Source organism: Glycine max, chromosome 10, assembly GCF_000004515.6.
Source record: "Glycine max cultivar Williams 82 chromosome 10, Glycine_max_v4.0, whole genome shotgun sequence".
Lineage (NCBI taxonomy): Eukaryota > Viridiplantae > Streptophyta > Magnoliopsida > Fabales > Fabaceae > Glycine > Glycine max.
The window spans coordinates 29,463,080-29,481,089 of NC_038246.2; the positions used below are offsets into that span (position 1 = coordinate 29,463,080).

General features: G+C 33.9%; 1 protein-coding gene and 1 long non-coding RNA gene across 3 annotated transcripts; both read left to right on the forward strand.

Moving 5' to 3' along the window:
- The first annotated feature begins 1,548 nt into the window (after positions 1 to 1,548).
- On the forward strand, positions 1,549 to 17,793 carry LOC100792102 (serine/threonine-protein kinase TIO). Of its 2 annotated transcripts, XM_003535136.5 has the most exons (22): positions 1,549 to 1,791; positions 1,878 to 1,952; positions 2,649 to 2,741; positions 2,910 to 2,984; positions 3,093 to 3,185; positions 3,624 to 3,687; positions 3,808 to 3,892; positions 4,722 to 4,794; positions 4,890 to 4,958; positions 5,068 to 5,148; positions 5,259 to 5,343; positions 5,501 to 5,623; positions 6,120 to 6,258; positions 7,398 to 7,569; positions 11,711 to 11,809; positions 11,998 to 12,528; positions 12,741 to 13,898; positions 14,214 to 14,447; positions 15,059 to 15,202; positions 15,605 to 15,685; positions 16,017 to 16,205; positions 17,307 to 17,793. In XM_003535136.5, exons 1-22 carry the CDS (start codon positions 1,702 to 1,704, stop codon positions 17,550 to 17,552), a joined length of 3,999 nt encoding a protein of 1,332 aa, XP_003535184.1. In that variant the 5' UTR covers positions 1,549 to 1,701; the 3' UTR covers positions 17,553 to 17,793. The 2 variants fall into 2 exon arrangements, with proteins under 2 accessions (XP_003535184.1, XP_006589027.1); XM_006588964.4 differs by lacking the exon at positions 5,501 to 5,623.
- LOC121172993 (uncharacterized) lies at positions 8,559 to 10,635 on the forward strand. The gene is made up of 3 exons (XR_005886964.1): positions 8,559 to 8,805; positions 8,888 to 9,055; positions 9,581 to 10,635. It is a non-coding gene; the product is annotated as an uncharacterized lncRNA (long non-coding RNA).
- Positions 17,794 to 18,010: the final 217 nt, after the last annotated feature.

Below are 18,010 nucleotides of genomic sequence, written 5' to 3' on the forward strand. Positions count from 1 at the left end.
GATAACAACAAGAGACACACTATATTAGATTATCAATAAGGGTTATGAAGAATACTTGGATTCATAATGATTAATCAAACATAGTGTAATTTGAACAATAGTCACAAACAATTGATTTAAAGACATTCCTCAACCAAATCACCTTATTCTTTATGGGACTATCATTTTTTCCTAAGATGAGAAGAGGGGGATAACTGTTTCTTGATATGGTATATTAGGGACTATACCCGTGCATCAAATTTTAAATTTATTAGGATTCTCATTATTTTCTAATGAGTCAAACTAATTTTCATTCATTAAGTTCATATCAATTTTCTGATGATAGTCTAATAGGCTCATAAAACCACATGTAGTTGTCTTTGACAGTACCCTTTTGTAACAACAAAGATCTCACGAGTTATCCTTCCTTGCACGCACGCAACAAAAGTTTCTTGCTCATTGGAGATGCTGATGCGTTCCATATACCCTCCTTCATCTTTGAATTTGAGTTCAACGCACTTGATCTACCACTTCCACTTGCCATGTCATAAACCGCAAGAAATTAGAGAAATATTAGTAATGTAGTTATTAATAGTATATACTAATTATCATTGTATGATTAAGCATAAGAGTACGGCTATATTTTTATCAACATAATTAAGAAACTTACAATGTGCCATGTCATAAACTGCAAGAAGAAAAATCATAACTTGGAAAAAGAAAACACGTACCCACAAGAAAAACAAGTAAAGAAATATTAATTAGTAGTGTGGTTGTTAATATTATATAATTATTGTTATTATCGGAATAGCCTTATTAATTGTATGATTAAGGATGTAATTGCTATTTAATTTATCAGCATAAATGAGAAACTTGATTGATAATTTTGATGAGAAGAAGAATCTAACTAACATCTGAATATTGCGATGGAAGATTGATGATGGGCAAAAATATTTATATATTAAATATTTTTTATTTTATAAATTTTAATAATTTAAAAAAAATTCTTAACTAATTATATATAAAAAGTAATGTTAATGCAATTAATCAAGTAATACAAGTATTCAAGTATTCAAGTGATGAATAAAAAGGTTATGAGTTTAATTTCTATAATGTTAATGTAATTAATCAATTAATCAACTAATTATATAAATAAAAAGTTATGAGTTTAATTTCTATAAAAATATTTTTTTATAACTCTTGACTAATTTGGTTATTCTAAAAAATATGATGAATAAATATCTTAATTTAAAAATAAAAAAAATTAAAATTACGTATTTAAAATCATAAAAAATAAAAATTATAATTTAACTTAAAATAAAATATGCCTTATCACTAATATTTTCTTATCAATATATTCCATTCAAACTTAGAAAAAACTTATAGTAGCAGCCAACTAAGCATAAAAACTTGTAAGTTAAAATTTGAAAATAGAAATTATATATAGAAAAGAAAAAAATCATGTTTCTCAAACTAAATCGTCCTATTTTTGATTTCATCCTTTTTCCATTTTTATATTTTTTTAATAATTAATAAATAAATAAATAATAAATATCGGAAAGAGTGGAGCGGGAATAGAAATTCGAATTTCTCAGCTCTACTCACTCTCTCTCAAACGTTAACATTTTCAAATCTCTCTCTTTCTCTGTTCAGCGACATTTTCAAATCAATCTTCTTCTTCTTCTTCTTCTTCTTCTCTCTCTCTGCAACTTCGGTTCAACAATGGGCGTTGAGAACTACCACGTCATCGAGCTCGTCGGCGAGGGTTCCTTCGGGAAGGTATACAAGGGAAGACGCAAGCACACGGGACAGGTACACCACTCTTCGAATTAGGGTTTTTCCGGTGAATCGCTCTTTTCCGATTACTATCTCACTTCTGATTTTATTCGATCTCTTAGACCGTCGCGATGAAGTTCATAATGAAGCACGGGAAGACCGAGAAGGATATTCATAATTTAAGACAAGAAATCGAGGTAATTCGTTCATTTCCTCACTGTTTTTATGCTCTTTGAATCTGTGCTCGCTGATTGTTGTGCATTTCTAGTTGTTAGAAATTTTGAGAAGCGCTGGATACTGATTTTTTGTAGCTTGTTGTTTGTGACGTGGATTTCTATTTTTGCCACTAATGTCAAAAGTATTTTGAGTTTGGAACAAGCCATGCTGTCTGAGAGCTGTGATAATCCGGAGTTTGGAAGAAGCTTCTTGTTAATTGTTACTATTACTATTACTATTTTTCAATTTTAATAAGTATATCTGTTATTATTAATTATTGATATTATTATTATTGTTATTACCAATGTTCATAGACTATGGTTTTTCATTGAGAATGTCAAATCTGTTTCCTTGGGGAATTTGTGATTTATTTCTTTTGTAATATTGTACACTGGGCTGGGCATTAATTTTTGACTAATGTACTACACGCCTGTGGTTAAGTGATAGTTAAGACTTGAGGAAACATTAGGAGAATCCAGAAATCATTAGTATTTTTTAAATGATTTGTTGTTGTAGGTCATTTGCTTAATTGATGTAAGTACCTGACTTTACCTAGTAGAATAAGTTTTTTTTTTTTTTTAATTATTGTTGTTGCTAATTATTATAATTAATTATTTATTAATTACTTATAAGTGTTTCTGCTGACTGGTGACATGTGACATTCATAAATTTTGCAGATCTTACGAAAGTTAAAGCATGGAAATATTATTCAAATGCTCGATTCCTTTGAAAGCCCGCAAGAATTTTGTGTTGTTACAGAATTTGCACAAGTAATCATCTGTATTTTCAGTTGACGGTTTGACTGTTACTTCTATATTTGAAAGTTAACACTTACCCCTTAATAGGTGATCCAATTATACTCAGCTATCTGATAGTGAAACAGGAAACTGTGAATTATTAGAGATGCTGTCAAGCTGATTATATTTTTTATTTTACAGGGTGAGCTATTTGAGATTCTTGAGGATGATAAGTGCCTTCCGGAAGAGCAAGTTCAAGCAATTGCAAAGCAATTGGTATTTCCTCTAAAACATCTTTGCTCTGTTTTTAATAGCATTTAGATGAAGAGATATGAAAATAAATCTTATTTTGGCAGAAGTTCATTTTTGGTTTGGATTATGCAGGTAAAAGCCTTACATTATTTGCATTCCAATCGGATCATCCATCGTGATATGAAGCCCCAAAATATTCTAATTGGTGCTGGATCTATTGTCAAGGTTGATTTAGCTGCTAGTTTGTTCACATGGTGAAACATACACTTAAAACATTTTTGTCTTATAGCTTGTGGCAGTAGAATTTTGCCACTAATCACTTTCTAGTGTCATGGTTTACATTATACACCAGTTAAAGCTTTGTTTCATTCAATAATAATCCAGTACACTTTTCCTATAACACACTTCCCTCCAAGAAGGCACTTTGTGCATGTTTGGTTCCATTTTTATAAGGGAAATAATTTTTTTTTTCAAAAATTTCTTAGGAAGCTGTAAAGAAAAAGCTTTTTTAACCCCATAATAAGCTAAATCAAACTTGCGCATTGCATCATTTTTATCCTACTGACTGATGATATGGCTTTCATTTATAATTTCCTGCAATCGAGTACATTTGGCAATGGTCTAATGACTGATGTTTTTTTTTTTTTTGTGAATATCTTATAGCTTTGTGATTTTGGGTTTGCGCGTGCAATGTCCACAAATACAGTTGTTTTGCGATCTATAAAAGGTTTGGCTTATCAGAATTGATTTTGTTGCTTTTGGAATCTAAACTGTAGCAATGTAGCTGCTTGTACTTTGAGGATTTGTTCTACAGTCTGCATATATTTTGACATGGTATGTTTTACAGGAACTCCGTTGTACATGGCTCCAGAGCTTGTACGGGAACAACCATACAACCACACTGTAGATTTATGGTCTCTTGGTGTCATATTGTATGTTGAATCTCTCTCTATTTATCTTGGTCTAGTATTGAACTTTATCTTCAGTTGTACATTGTGGTTGTGGATGATTGTTGCTCATTTAAATTTGGCCTAATGCCTAATGTCTTTATAATAGATCCCTTTACAAGATTTAAATTGGCTATTTATATTTTGCAGAATATATTCATGGATGATAAATACAATTGCCACATGGATGAATTATGAGTGCCAATTTAGGTTCTTTAGATAATTGTATGAGGGTCCCCACACTAGCCTAAGTGTGAAAGGATATTTAGGGTAAAGGAAGAGGGGATGGATATAATACCTGCCTTTTGTGTTTTATACTAAGTTAAAAGAGAGAGATGACTGCTATGAAGTTGTCCTAGGTGTTTCTTTTTTCTTTACCACTCTTACTTGGTTTCTCTTTTGAAAAATAAGCACCAGATTTGCCAAATTGTTCTTTCTGATTATGTAACTGAGCAGCACTTTTTTTTTTTCAATTTGAGGATGAGGGTAATTTCTCATTTTTCTTTCTTCTCCTTTCTATTTGCCATATCCTTATTCCATTTTTTGGATAGAACTTCTGGTTTCATTCTAGCAGCAGATACTTACCACAGCTTCTTGCTTGTAGTAGTCAACCATTCCTTTCCCTTACCCGTGTATAGTGTGAATATTCCGGACCTGTTGCACTTTCCAAGAGTGATCTGAATGATGACATTGTGTTACTAAATACTAATAGTTATGGTAGTGTGTTTTGTTGAACAACACTTTCTAACCCTCATTTTGCTTTGCTAGTCAGGAGTCACCTTAAGTTAAAGCCTATTTTTCATGCTTATAACAGGTATGAGTTATTTGTTGGCCAACCACCATTTTACACAAATTCTGTATATGCTCTCATCAGACACATTGTTAAGGTACATTTCTCAAACACATTACATTTGTTATGTAATCACAAATGTGTATGTGCTAGTACTGAAGGTTGGGCCTGATCACTAGTTCAATAATCCAGGATCCTGTTAAATATCCAGATTGCATGAGTCCCAATTTCAAAAGCTTTTTAAAGGGTTTGCTTAACAAGGTAGCTCATTTGTGAATATTTTCCCCTTTTTTATTGCTTTGTTGCTATATTTTACTTTAATCAACAATGAGATTTTAAATGCTTTGGTTTCTAAATTTATTTCAAGCAGGCACCAGAAAGTCGACTCACATGGCCGACTCTTCTTGAACATCCATTTGTTAAAGAAAGCTCTGATGAACTTGAGGCCAGGGTAGCTATATTAAACTGTGTTAGATTGTTCCTCAATGTGCAAGATGCTCATTGAAAATGTAACTTGGTTGATTTCTTAGTTAATTTAATAAAATATGGATTGGACTTCAGGAATTGCGAGAGATAAATGGTTCACACATGCACAGTGATGAAGCACGGGTGGTTGAAGGGAAAACAATTCAAACTCCGACAACAGGTTCAGCTACTTCTAGTACTGCAAGATGATAGTGCCTACCTTACTACTAGATATATTAATAAAGTACCATTTAAATAAGCCTATATCTTTTATTTTCTTTCTCTTAATTGTAATAATTTATGTCTCACATGCAAAAACAATCACATGGCCGGTACAGAGGAGCATATTGCTTCACTGCTTCAGAGTGCTATTCAGTTAAATAGTCCTAACTTAGACAGAGCCAATACTTCAGTGCTTGATGAGTCCCTAGGATTTTCAAATCAAAATGTAGGAGAGTCAGGTAATTCTCTTGGCTTGGCATTTATTCAAATCAGTCCATGTAACATACTGTGTAAACATAGAAACTTCTTGGCATTGATTCTATAGTTGCTTTGTATTGTTCCTTATACTAGAAAAAAGAATGCAGGAGATACCTTTACAAGATTGGCTTAGATAATTCCAAATAAATATCTAAGCTATAGCCTCCTGGAAATATTCAAATATGCGTTTTAAGATTGACTTAGATAATTCCAAATAAATATCAAAGTAATAGTCTCCTGGAAATTTTCACACATTTTATGCAGAGTTGCAGACATTAATGAGGAACAAATGTATGTTAGTTTTGTTTGCATCCATTTAGGGATTTTAGTGACTTGTTATTAGGTATGAAACTATGAAATTGGATTATAATTTTTATTCTATTAAATTTCTGAAATGAACTGTCAAATGTCTCCATTATTATTCTTTATTTACACAAACATCTGTAATATGAGATTGACGTAAATACTTCTGGGCAGGTTGCCAAAGATTGAACAGACTTGAAAATAACTCTTGCACAGTCAGCGGTGCAAAACTAATTGGCCAAGATAATGAAGCATTGAAACATATTCTGCTACCACTGAAAAAATGGTCAAAAGGATCTCAAAATATTTGCAGGTAGATATGAACTGCATGCTTAAAACTTTTATTTTGCATATTGAATCCTCATGAATCTCATTAAATATTGAGTTGGTTTTAATATGCAGAAGCAGAACATTCTTTTTGACTTGGCATGAAGAAATGTCATGAATTTGTTATCCTTCTAGAGCTTCATTTTCTTGCCTTTCTGCTTAATGTACATGTTTTGCTCATAGTTTTAAATTTAATCACAGATATGCAACCCGCTTTCTCTTTGTTTCTCTCTCTCTCATTATGTAAACCATGTGTTCTCTGTTTCACTTCTTTGATGGCCTGCTTTCCAAGGTCAGAGTGACTCTTTAGCTACTTGAAATAACCTTAGTTTATATGTGTTGGGTAATTACTTTTATGTAACATTTCAGTTTTTTTTTTTAAATTCCTAGACCATTATCCACTAGTATGTAATGTGCTTGGCTCCTATCTTGTGCTGGCAGCACCTTGTTCTGTCATATATGTCTTCCTAAAATCTCTCTCGTGTTCTCACCTTGGGTTTTTTCTGTAGGGAATATTCTTATATAGTAAACGAGACAATGAGTTGTTGAAAGGTTTTATGTAATCTACTTTTTCTATTTTGATAATTATCTTCTTTGTTGAAGTTTGATGTGAAGGATGTTATATCCTCCACTTTGCACTGCCATGGTCTCTCAGGGAAGTTTTATTTTTCATAAAACTAGAATAAACTAGTAAATGATGCAAACGTGCTAACTAATATTAGCACGATTCACTTGCAGAGTACTTCTGCATTACATAAACCTTTTTAAGTTTGCATTGTTTCTGATTAAATCATTGTTGTTATTTCCAAATTGTTATGCCAAAACAATTGTTTAGTGTTTTTTTGGCCTCTACTCTTCATGTAATTGTTTTCCTAAAAGAATCGGAGGTTACCTTTAGTGTAGTGTTCTATTCTTTCTTATTCTTCTGCATAAAAGTAAAATCAATAGGATTAATGGGTAGGTTTTTAACTTTTCATATCATATAATTATTTAAAATTGAAACCTCTTTTAGCATTTAAATTTCAATAATAATTGAATGACATGCTATTGTTTTTCTAGACCCTACCAAATAAATTTTCTTTTTTATTTATCTATGAAGTCTAATCGCCTGTTAGCAATGTGCAGTGATCAAGATGTTCCTGAATCAAACCAGTCGTTGAGGATTCTCTCAAACCTAGTTGCAGCTGGTGCCTTCAGTTCTAGTGGACTAATAGATGAACTAATAAAAGAGCTCCTTGTGTTTACTGAATCTGTTATAGCCATGAAATCCTCTGAAGTTACTGACATGATGGCAAAGGTACATCACAAGCATTTAATGTATTTGTTTGTCTGTTTGTTTCTTTCAGAATTATAAACTGCTGTATTTTTTCCTATATGATTCGTTAAACATGCTTGGATAGTTTGATGTATGCTAGAATATCTCATAGTCTGTAAGGATATCTTAAAGATTTTTAGAATATAATTTATGTTGGAAAATCCACCTTAGTTGCAACCTCTTTGGGGTTGCCTGAAGTGCAACCTTGAGAGTGGTGGATTAGTCCCACATCAAGTAAAGATCAGTGTTGTCAATAATGAATCGTGAAAAGCTAAAAATCCGCTATAGAATATAGTGGATTGTGTCATGGGAAAATAGCAAAATCCGCATAGCGGTTGAAATAGAATATATATAAATTAAATATGTTTAAAAAAGCATGCTATATGCAAATAAAAAAAAGCTGGACAAATATTAACATAATATTTCCATCTAGGATCAGTGCTAGGAGGATTTGATGACCCCTCATTTGCCATACTGTGATTTTTTTAAAAATCAGAATAATAAGAAGGTTGGGACAAAAGAAGGGGGAGTAGTATTAAACAAAAGAAAGAAAAAAAGTTGTTACCTTAATTGTTAAAATATAATGACTGGACGAAGAAGAAGGCTACGTGGTGACTAAGAAGGCATGGTGACAAATGAGAGGTTTTAGAATGCTCTGGACAAAGCTTACGTGAAGTAGAAATAGAATTGAAGTTAAGACTTTTTCTTCCTACATCATTCAAATCTCATATACACCATTCAATTTTTTTATTAATTCCAACATTGTCCTTTTTTACTTCCGCTTCTTCCTTCCTTTCGTTTTCAATTTCTTCTTACACCATTCAATTTCTTTTTACTTCGCTGAGCTCCTCCTTCCCTTGGCTCGTGGTGGTTTGTTACCTGCATTGTCGCAGTGGTTTGTTACCTGTGTTGCCTTCGTTGTCTTTATGGTGGGTGTTGTGGTGGCAATGACTGTCCGGAGGTAAGTTTTTTACATATCTAGGGAAAACCGATCCGTATATCCTATACGGATTGAGAATTTGTGTGAGCTATAGGTATCCAATTTCATTAGTTTTCCTTAGTTTGTCATTGAAATTGTTTTCTTTTTAATGTTTGGACAAAGATGAGTGAATATATGATAGCATTATGTTTGAAGAAATTAATATGAATGAAGACACGGGAGAGGAACTTGCTGTGGTTGAAAATATTGATTGTTCTGACGCATTCAATACTTCTCAGGTATTGATATGATTTTCTATTTGGTTAAAGTAAGTAAATGAATGTCCTAATAAAACTAAACATGCAATGTCCTTTTGTGTAGGTGTTTTGTACCGTAAGGACGCATTGCCATGGGCTTGTATTGTTGTGTATGATATTGGTTTTGTGGCTGTGATAGTGAGGTCTGACACATCAACTGGAAAGAGAGGAAGGACCTCATTTGTTTTAATTGGTTGCGAGAGGAGTGTAAAGTATAGAGTGTACAAGAAAGGTTTAGTACTGACGATGACTAGCACTAGAAAATGTGGTTGTCCTTTTAAGCTGCGAATGAAACCAGTCCCGCGAGATGAAGGGTGGATGATCAACTTAAGATGAGACTCATAATCATGCATTGACTAAGTCATTGAGTAGACATTCATATGTTGGTTGACTAATTGAGGATGGGAAGATTATTCTTAGTGATATGACAAAATCAATGGTAAAATCAAAGGATATTCTTCTCATTTTGAAGGAGCAATATGCCAACAATTGTACAACAATGAAGCAAGTCTACAATGTAAGATATGCATATTGTTTTTCTATAAGAGACAGTAATACTGAAATACAAAAATTAATACTGACATACAACAATTAATAAAGACATCACGTATGTGGTCAACAAGCATTGGTATCAAGAGACTAATTGTTGTATTTCAGTATTACTGCCTCTTATGGAAGAACGATATGCATATCTTACGCAGATATGTAAAAAATTTACCTCTGGACAGTCGTTGCCACCGCGAGATGTACAAGAAAGGTTTAGTACTGACGATGACTAGCACTAGAAAATGTGGTTGTCCTTTTAAGCTGCGAATGAAACCAGTCCCGCGAGATGAAGGGTGGATGATCAACTTAAGATGAGACTCATAATCATGCATTGACTAAGTCATTGAGTAGACATTCATATGTTGGTTGACTAATTGAGGATGGGAAGATTATTCTTAGTGATATGACAAAATCAATGGTAAAATCAAAGGATATTCTTCTCATTTTGAAGGAGCAATATGCCAACAATTGTACAACAATGAAGCAAGTCTACAATGTAAGATATGCATATTGTTTTTCTATAAGAGACAGTAATACTGAAATACAAAAATTAATACTGACATACAACAATTAATAAAGACATCACGTATGTGGTCAACAAGCATTGGTATCAAGAGACTAATTGTTGTATTTCAGTATTACTGCCTCTTATGGAAGAACGATATGCATATCTTACGCAGATATGTAAAAAATTTACCTCTGGACAGTCGTTGCCACCGCAACACCCACCACACCGACGACAGAGGCAATGTAGGTAACAAACCACCACGAGCCAAGGGAAGGAAGAGCTCAACGAATTAAGAAGAAATTGAAAACAAAAAGAAGTAAGAAGAAAAAGTAAAAAAGGGCAATGTAAGGCTACTGTTGGGCCCTAGTGTGCATTCTGCATGCCCAAAACAACTGCAATCCGCACTGACCCGATTTTGCATCTGCTTCGACTCGGTTTCCTCTTTCAGCAGTCAGCACGATGAACCCTAAACGTGCCGTCGCCGTCGATGCAGTTTCTCTCTGGATTCATCCTCGTCGGAAACTGACAACGCAATAGCCGCGACCCAATGTGGTTCTGTGACGTGTAAGGCGCCAACAATCGTGGAGTCCGCAACGCGACACCGTCACGATTCTGTTTTCTGCAAAACCTGCTATGCTATAGCATGATAGTGCCGTGATAGCTGCTATTTGACAACACTGCTAGAGATATGGCCAAATTAAAGTATATAGCAACTCTCACCTTACAAGCCGGTTTTGTAGGGTTGAGTTAGACATATAACCCACACTCAAAATATATTATTGAATCAATTATTTTGATAGTCATCTAATTAGGAAGCAATGTTAGTAATTGTTGAAGAAGCAATCTCATGAGTTGTCTCTAATTTCTTATGTTTCTTGATTTGTTTCCTTATTTAATTTATTTAGAGCTAGTAGTCTTATTTATTGCATTAGTGAGCTTGGGCTTATACTAGAAGACAACAATGTAATCTGATTAGTTAGTAATTGTTAGTATAAATTAGTCCTATAGCTTAGTGCTTTATACACATCGTATTTATTCTATCTCATACTAGAGAGGACTTTATACACTGTTTTCAACCTGCATATTAGAGGGGGCTTTTCCTTTTAGCAATGTTGAGTTCCCATAATGTGAACTCTTCGTGAATCTCCTCCCAAAATATCATCCTTCATAGACCACATTTTTTTAGGATTGCTTTTCTTTTAGTATGTATGGGGAAAATTGGGGTAGCACGTATTGTGGAAAAGATGGGAAATCCTGCATTAGTTGATTTGGGCATGTAGGGAAATAACTAGTAGACTATAGAAGCCCCAGTGTTGGAAAGCAACCTTAATTCTGGTCAGCTGTCACCCTTAGCCTGCTTTAGTTGTATCCTATCCGAGTTGGTTGCTAGTGTCTTGGAAAAGGGCTACCAATGGAAGGACTAACCAAAAAGGTTTTGTGAAGCGTTGGATAGTGCAACTGCTGAGACATCAGCTCTCGGGGTTTAGATCCTGCATGACTAGAAATATAGCCAATGTAGTCCTTATAAGTTTCAAGCAGTCTTCACTTTACAATCTAGTTTTGTGGGGTCGAGTTAGGCCTTAAGTCCAAATTCTAAGACCTTGCAAGGAGAGTAAGATTAGATGCCGGCACAGTTCAATAGTTAGTGGTAGAGGGAGAATTAGGAAAACTTCAGGTCCAACCATTGAAGTAGGATATAGATTCAAATGGGTTGCCATTAGAGATGATTTTATAGCACATTTATTTTTAGCATGCATAAACCTCAGTACATGCATTAAACTTGATTCTCTTTGATTAATCAAGCATTAAACTGGGTTTGTCTATTTTGTGCAGGGTTTCTCCATCACTAAAATTTTGCTAGATAATGGTGGAAGTTTCACTTCAAGCTCTTATGTAAGTCACTGGGTTGAATTTGTTGAGATCTATTCTCAGGTAACAATCTTCCTATCATGTAAATTCACATCTCGTAATGCAAATTTATATGGAGATCTATCAAGTAATGACCTTTTATCCATACCTATCATACACTAGAAACATTTTGTATAACTTCGATGCAAAAGCTCTTGATAATTGTGTATTTCTTACATGTTTTTAGTACTTAGTATTATACGTATTTGCAGGTTGTAACTTCAAATAATGATGCATCTGGAAGAGTTCTGTATGAATCTAGTGCCTGCATTACAGTCATGCTATCTAGAGTTGCTCAGGTGCTTAGATCATCTCCTAAAATTTCAGGCCAAGAGAAACTGAATGAAACTGCTTACAGAATTTTAGAGCATTCAAAAACAACTGGTTTAGTAGACCATTTGTGTCTGTGTTTAGCCACTTCAGGATCGAGTCTTATTACAGGTTCTTCCAATATGCTACGGGCTGCTTCTGAAGCATGCAAAGCTGTCTGGTCTTTGATTAATGCACTGGATATACTTTTTATGAAAAAAAGTGCCATTCTGTTTCCCATTAATGCTTTGCGGAGTCATTCTTTGCATAGGATGGAAGTTGTGCATCATGAGCAAGATCTCTTGCATAAAGCTGATTCGACTAAAGTTGTTGATGCAATGACAAGAGCATTCCTGAGATCTAAAACTGTTCTGGTTGCTGTTTACTATTGTTTTCACCAAGGACTTGAATCTGCAATGAATTGTGGTCTTCAGGTAATTGTGGTTTACCCCTTGCCCTTTATGCATATTCCTTCTATGGCAACAAGTTTTATGCATGTTTTATGTTGGATAGGTAAAGTAGATCAATCTGATATCCTTTGCTGTTCTCCTTATGAAGTTGTAGCACTTGTTATTTGGACAAAACTTGTGGTTGTAGTTATGACAGAGTTGAAGGTGATTTAAATTGTTATATTCTGTTTTTTCAGCTTTTATCAAGGTGCTGTCTACATAATGGAATTGTTCCTGCTCTCCTTTGTGGTCTTCCCAGTTCCCTTCCCGTGACTACTGTTGTTAGTGGTGGCGGTGATGGAACTATTGTTTCAGAAGTTTTCACTGTTTTATCATTATGCAGTTCCTCTGTTAACAAAGACACACAAAGTGTAGAACCAAGTAATGCCAAGTGCAAATTAACAAATCCTTCTGCTCTGGTTCGTCATTCATGTCTCCTTGTTGCAGTAATTGCTCAGTGTTTGAAGTCATCTGGAAGAAATTCAGCAATTTTTATGCTCACTACCTCACCAAAGAAGCAGTTTGCTCGACTATCAGTGCTTGCTCACCAAATTTCTTCTGATGATAAAATAAAAGCCTCTATTGAGCCTCAAAGTGCATCAGCCATGTTGGCTCTGGCATCCATTCTATCCCTCGAATCTGGGGCTTTGGTTGAGTCTCCAATATCTGAAATTGCTATGCCTTTAATTCCTCGAACTTCTACACTAAGTGACCATCTTAAATTTTCATCTAGCAATGTAAATGAATTGGACCCTTGCAACATCAGTGGGAAGTTCTCATATTGGCAAGGGGTAAGAGATGGGTTTGTTGGTCTTTTAGATTCCAGACTCAAGTGGGGAGGACCATTAGCTGTTCAACAGTTGTGTGCAAGTGGCACTCCTCTACTTCTTATGGGCCTATTAGGCAATGATGTCTTAAATGCTTCTCATGGAAATGACCATGTAAATGATAGAGTTGGATTGTCTCCTATTGGTGTTGTATGGACAATTTCATCATTATGTCATTGTCTTTCTGGTGGTGCTTTGACTTATCGTCAAATTTTGATTAGGAATGAACATATTAAGCTCTTTTCCAACTTGATATGTGATGTTCATATGAAGTTGGTAAAATGTTGGATCGGACCTGGTGGAGGGAGAGCAGGAGTCAGAGATCTAATAAATGGAGTGATAGATCTCTTAGCATTTCCTTTTGTTGCTCTGCAAAATGCGCCTGGCTTGCCATCTGCCACTGCTTCTGTCAGCAGTGGATTTCTTCTTAATATTGGCTCTCCTGGTCAGAGAGTATGCATGGAAGATAAGGGTATAGTTAAGGCAATTGAAGAAGACATGGGAAAATATATTAAGATTCTTGTAGAGGTAAATTTTTTATTGTATCATTTTGGTAAATTTTATTGGAGACCAGGAAGCTTCAAGCAAATATCATTGTATCATGCGATAATGAGATATCATTGCATCATGTGATAATAAGATGTCCCTGCATGTCACTGCTAGTCTACTCTGGTTCATCAATTATTGTTTCTGTGCAGAAAATTCTTTTGTTGGTTTTACTTTGTTAACATTTTCTATTAGTGCCTACTATTTATATTTTTCACTTGATTACCTGCTGACTTGCAATGTTTTTAACTTTATTGCTCAAAATGATATCCTTATTAATTGGTTTGAACTTTTCAGGTGGGTGTGCCTGGTATTATCCTTCGATGCCTAGATCATATGGATTTGAATGATTTGGGCAGGCCTGTTGCCTTTATGGCTAAAATGGTATGCCACCGACCTTTAGCAATCCAACTTGTGAGTAAAGGTCTTCTGGATCCAAATAGTATGAGGAAGTTGTTTGACTGTTTGGCCCCAAAAGAGGTCAAATTGGATGCTCTTATGATTATTTCTGATCTTGCTCGCATGGACAAGGTTTGTTTTCATCATCAAATGATTTTATGTGAATGCAAATATCAAAGTTGGTCAGTTTACTTTATTATTTCTGTTCAGTTTACCAAGGGTGTGGTGGATACACATAAAAGAAATTGATAGATAGGTGGAGATATTGCATGCCATGCATAAAAGAAATTTATAGATAGTTGGAGATACTTTAGTAACTGCATGTATTCTTGTGTTAAAAAAATAAAATCCTTTTTTTGCTTATTTGGTATTCCACAGATGTTGCCATTCTCAATTTAATCCTCTAAGGATATATTTAGTTTTTATGAATTCATTGAAATTTCAGACTTTCTAGAGCCTAATGGCTTCATTTGATCCTTAAAGCCAAACCAATTTTGGGCGATGTAACCGGTATTTGTTTCAGCAATGTCACTTTGATTTCAGTTGATTGTAGTTTTACTTAGAACAAATATATATTTGTGATTTCTGGTCACCCATGCATAGGACAGCTTGAGTTGTGTTTTTATTTTGGACATTCTTTTTTTGTTGGTGAATGGACACAATTAAGTTCTGTGTATTTTACATTTGGGATATTCCTTAATTATTTTTCGAAAAATCATTATTGTCTGTTTTATGGTGTTCAGGGATTCTATGAGTACATTAAAGGTGCTTCTATTTTGGAGTTCTTGAAAGATTTTCTTTCACACGAGGATCCCAATATGCGTGCCAAAGCTTGCAGTGCTCTTGGAAACATGTGTCGTCATAGTGCCTATTTTTATAGTTCACTTGTAAGTATTAAAAATAATGGTATTTGCCCTCGGAGTACTTTATAAACATAACGAAAATTAAAAAGGAAGAAACAATGATATTTCGTTTGATGAAAGCTACTTCCTGAACTTCTTTTCATGATTTATCCTACCTCAGCTTTTTTCTCTTCCTGTTTATATTTTTTAGTTTGCTGTTAAGCAATTATTCCTTTTTCAATCTCTAGATATATACAACTTTGTAAACTAGATTTATACTGCGGCTGTTATCTGTAAGGAAAAATAAGTCTTCCTTTCTGGATGACAGAGTACATATTATATTAAAATTTCTGATACTCAGTAAAAATGTGAAAAAACAATAAGTGATACTCTGCTTTCTGCTTTTCTCCTATTTTGAATTCTCTTATTTACAATTGGGATTTCCAGGCAAGACATCAAATTGTTGGTATCCTTATTGAAAGATGTTCTGATCCAGACAAACGAACACGGAAATTTGCTTGTTTTGCTGTAAGTTTTGTCCATCCCACTACTGAAGCCAAATTCTTGATATTGAACATGTTATTCATATTTATTTCTTAATACAGTGATTTATTTATTTAGGCTTTAGAAGATTGTTGTGGGATATGATTTCCCAAAGATATTAACGTGAACATAAAATATAAGATGCAGTCTACTAGTTATTAATAGTTTAATTGTCAATTTACAGAGATGTGTCTAGCACAAATTTGTCCTTCCTGTTTTTAGAACTGATGTCATCATGCTTATGCCTTTATATATATGCCGCATTTTCTTCTTTTCTCACCTCTATTTTAATCTGTGGTACCATACCTGAACTCAGATTGGAAATGCGGCCTACCACAATGACTTGTTGTATGAAGAGCTGAGGAGATCGATTCCTCAACTGGCAAATTTGTTACAAATGGCAGAGGAAGATAAGACTAAGGCAAATGCAGCAGGTGCACTTAGCAATCTGGTTCGCAACTCTGACAAGCTTTGTGAAGACATCGTGTGTAAAGGAGCGGTTCAGGTTAATGCATACTGCATTTTTTTAAATATTGTGAAAGTTTCTATTTACGCAGCCAAGCTTACACTGTTATACCTATTTTCACAACTGCATAATTAAATTTAGTCAAATTTACTTTAGAATTTTGCATAAAGTACTCCAGTTTTGTTTAGAGTTTAAATTGCTCACATAAACTTCATTTTTTATATTTTCAAAATTTACTTTAAATGTTTTAATAAATTGTGAAAAACTTAAATAGTTCTTAAAATGTGGGTTTGAGCCTCTTAACCTCAAAAGTTAACTTATAGGGTGAGACTTGTCCTTCACTTATATACTCATTCTATCTTGGCCTTATCTCTAGCCGATATGAGACTTATGTTTTCTCCCAATAGTTTTAAAATGAAAAATAATTGTAAAAAATAGAAATTTATAACTTAATTCAAATTTTAAGAATATACTTTAAATAATTTACTTATTTCGAAACTTTTGATTTCCATTTCATGGCTTTTGGGAAGATGAAAGTCTCTATGGCTATATTCTCATTCACAAAAAAAGAAAAAAAAGGTAGCATTCTGATATTAATCATGCAGCGGCCACACCCGAGCAAAAATGTACAAGGAAGCAGAATAGCAGTAGTTGGACATGACTAATACCTTTAACAATCAGTCCCGGTAGCTAGAGCTTTTAGTTAGTTGATTAGAATAACAGTAGCTGAGAATGTGATGATGAGAATGAAAATTTGCAATCTGAAAATCAGTGAACTGAGAGGAATCTTTGTCTGGATTCTAGTCCATGTCTTGATAAGTGTTCATATCAAATCCACTGTAAGTATTGTATCTCCAAACACTTGACTCATTTTGTCAACATTTTAGAGATGAAAATAATCTAATGCATGAAGCTTGTCACGATGATTCAAGGGGGATTTGCAAATTCTATTTTGTTTCCACTTTCCATTGATGATCATATATCATAAGAAATTAGTTCTTTGTTTACATTCAAGTTTTGATTTGTTTACAACTATCAATTATAAATTTTTTTACTGGTCCTTGTGATAATACTTCAACTGCTAGCTATGATTTTAACTAATTTTTCTGTATGCCTTGTGATTATTATTCTCCTTTGCAGTCTCTGCTGAAACTAATTTCCGACTGTGCGGTATCAGCGCTAAATCCAAGTAGAAATGATTCAGGAAATGAATCTCCTCTAAAGATAGCTCTCTTTTCCCTAGCAAAGATGTGTGCACATCCATTGTGCAGACACTTCATCCGTTCATCACCATTGTTCCCTGTGATTGGAAGGCTTCAGCAGTCTCCAGAATCATCCATTGCCAAATATGCTTCTGCGATCATTAGCAAAGTTGCTGAACCTTGAACATTTTAAGAGTACTTCAAAGTTGTGCCACTGTTTTCGTGACTTCCACTGAAGTCATTATTCTCTTTCTACAATGCTTCTTGAATCGTAAGGACATTGTAACACTGCAAATTAGTGAATTTGTCTAGTCATGTCTTGTTGTAGCCATAGCAAAGAAAAAAGTCATCTTTAGTATGAGATGAAACGTTTAATATGTAAAATATGTCCATGTTAATATATTGTAATGTTTTTTTTCCCTTAATTGCTTGTCTTCTTTTAGGCTATTCGCTTAATTTCGTTTTTTTTATAACCAAAACAACCAGCTTATCTATTATGTTGATTTAGTCATTCCATGATTTGCACATTTTAGTTTTTAACTTTTTTATTTTAATTTTTTTATAATAATAAAATATATCTGGATAAATATCATTATTCATAAGTAAAAACAAAAACAAAAACAATGACCCTAAATTTATTTA

Coding starts and splice junctions, on each gene's coding strand:
- LOC100792102 (XM_003535136.5), top strand. CDS start 1,702: ATGGGCGTTGAGAACTACCACGTCATCGAGCTCGTCGGCGAGGGTTCC. Junction 1,792..1,877: donor GACGCAAGCACACGGGACAG/GTACACCACTCT, acceptor TCGATCTCTTAG/ACCGTCGCGATGAAGTTCAT. Junction 3,186..3,623: donor GTGCTGGATCTATTGTCAAG/GTTGATTTAGCT, acceptor AATATCTTATAG/CTTTGTGATTTTGGGTTTGC.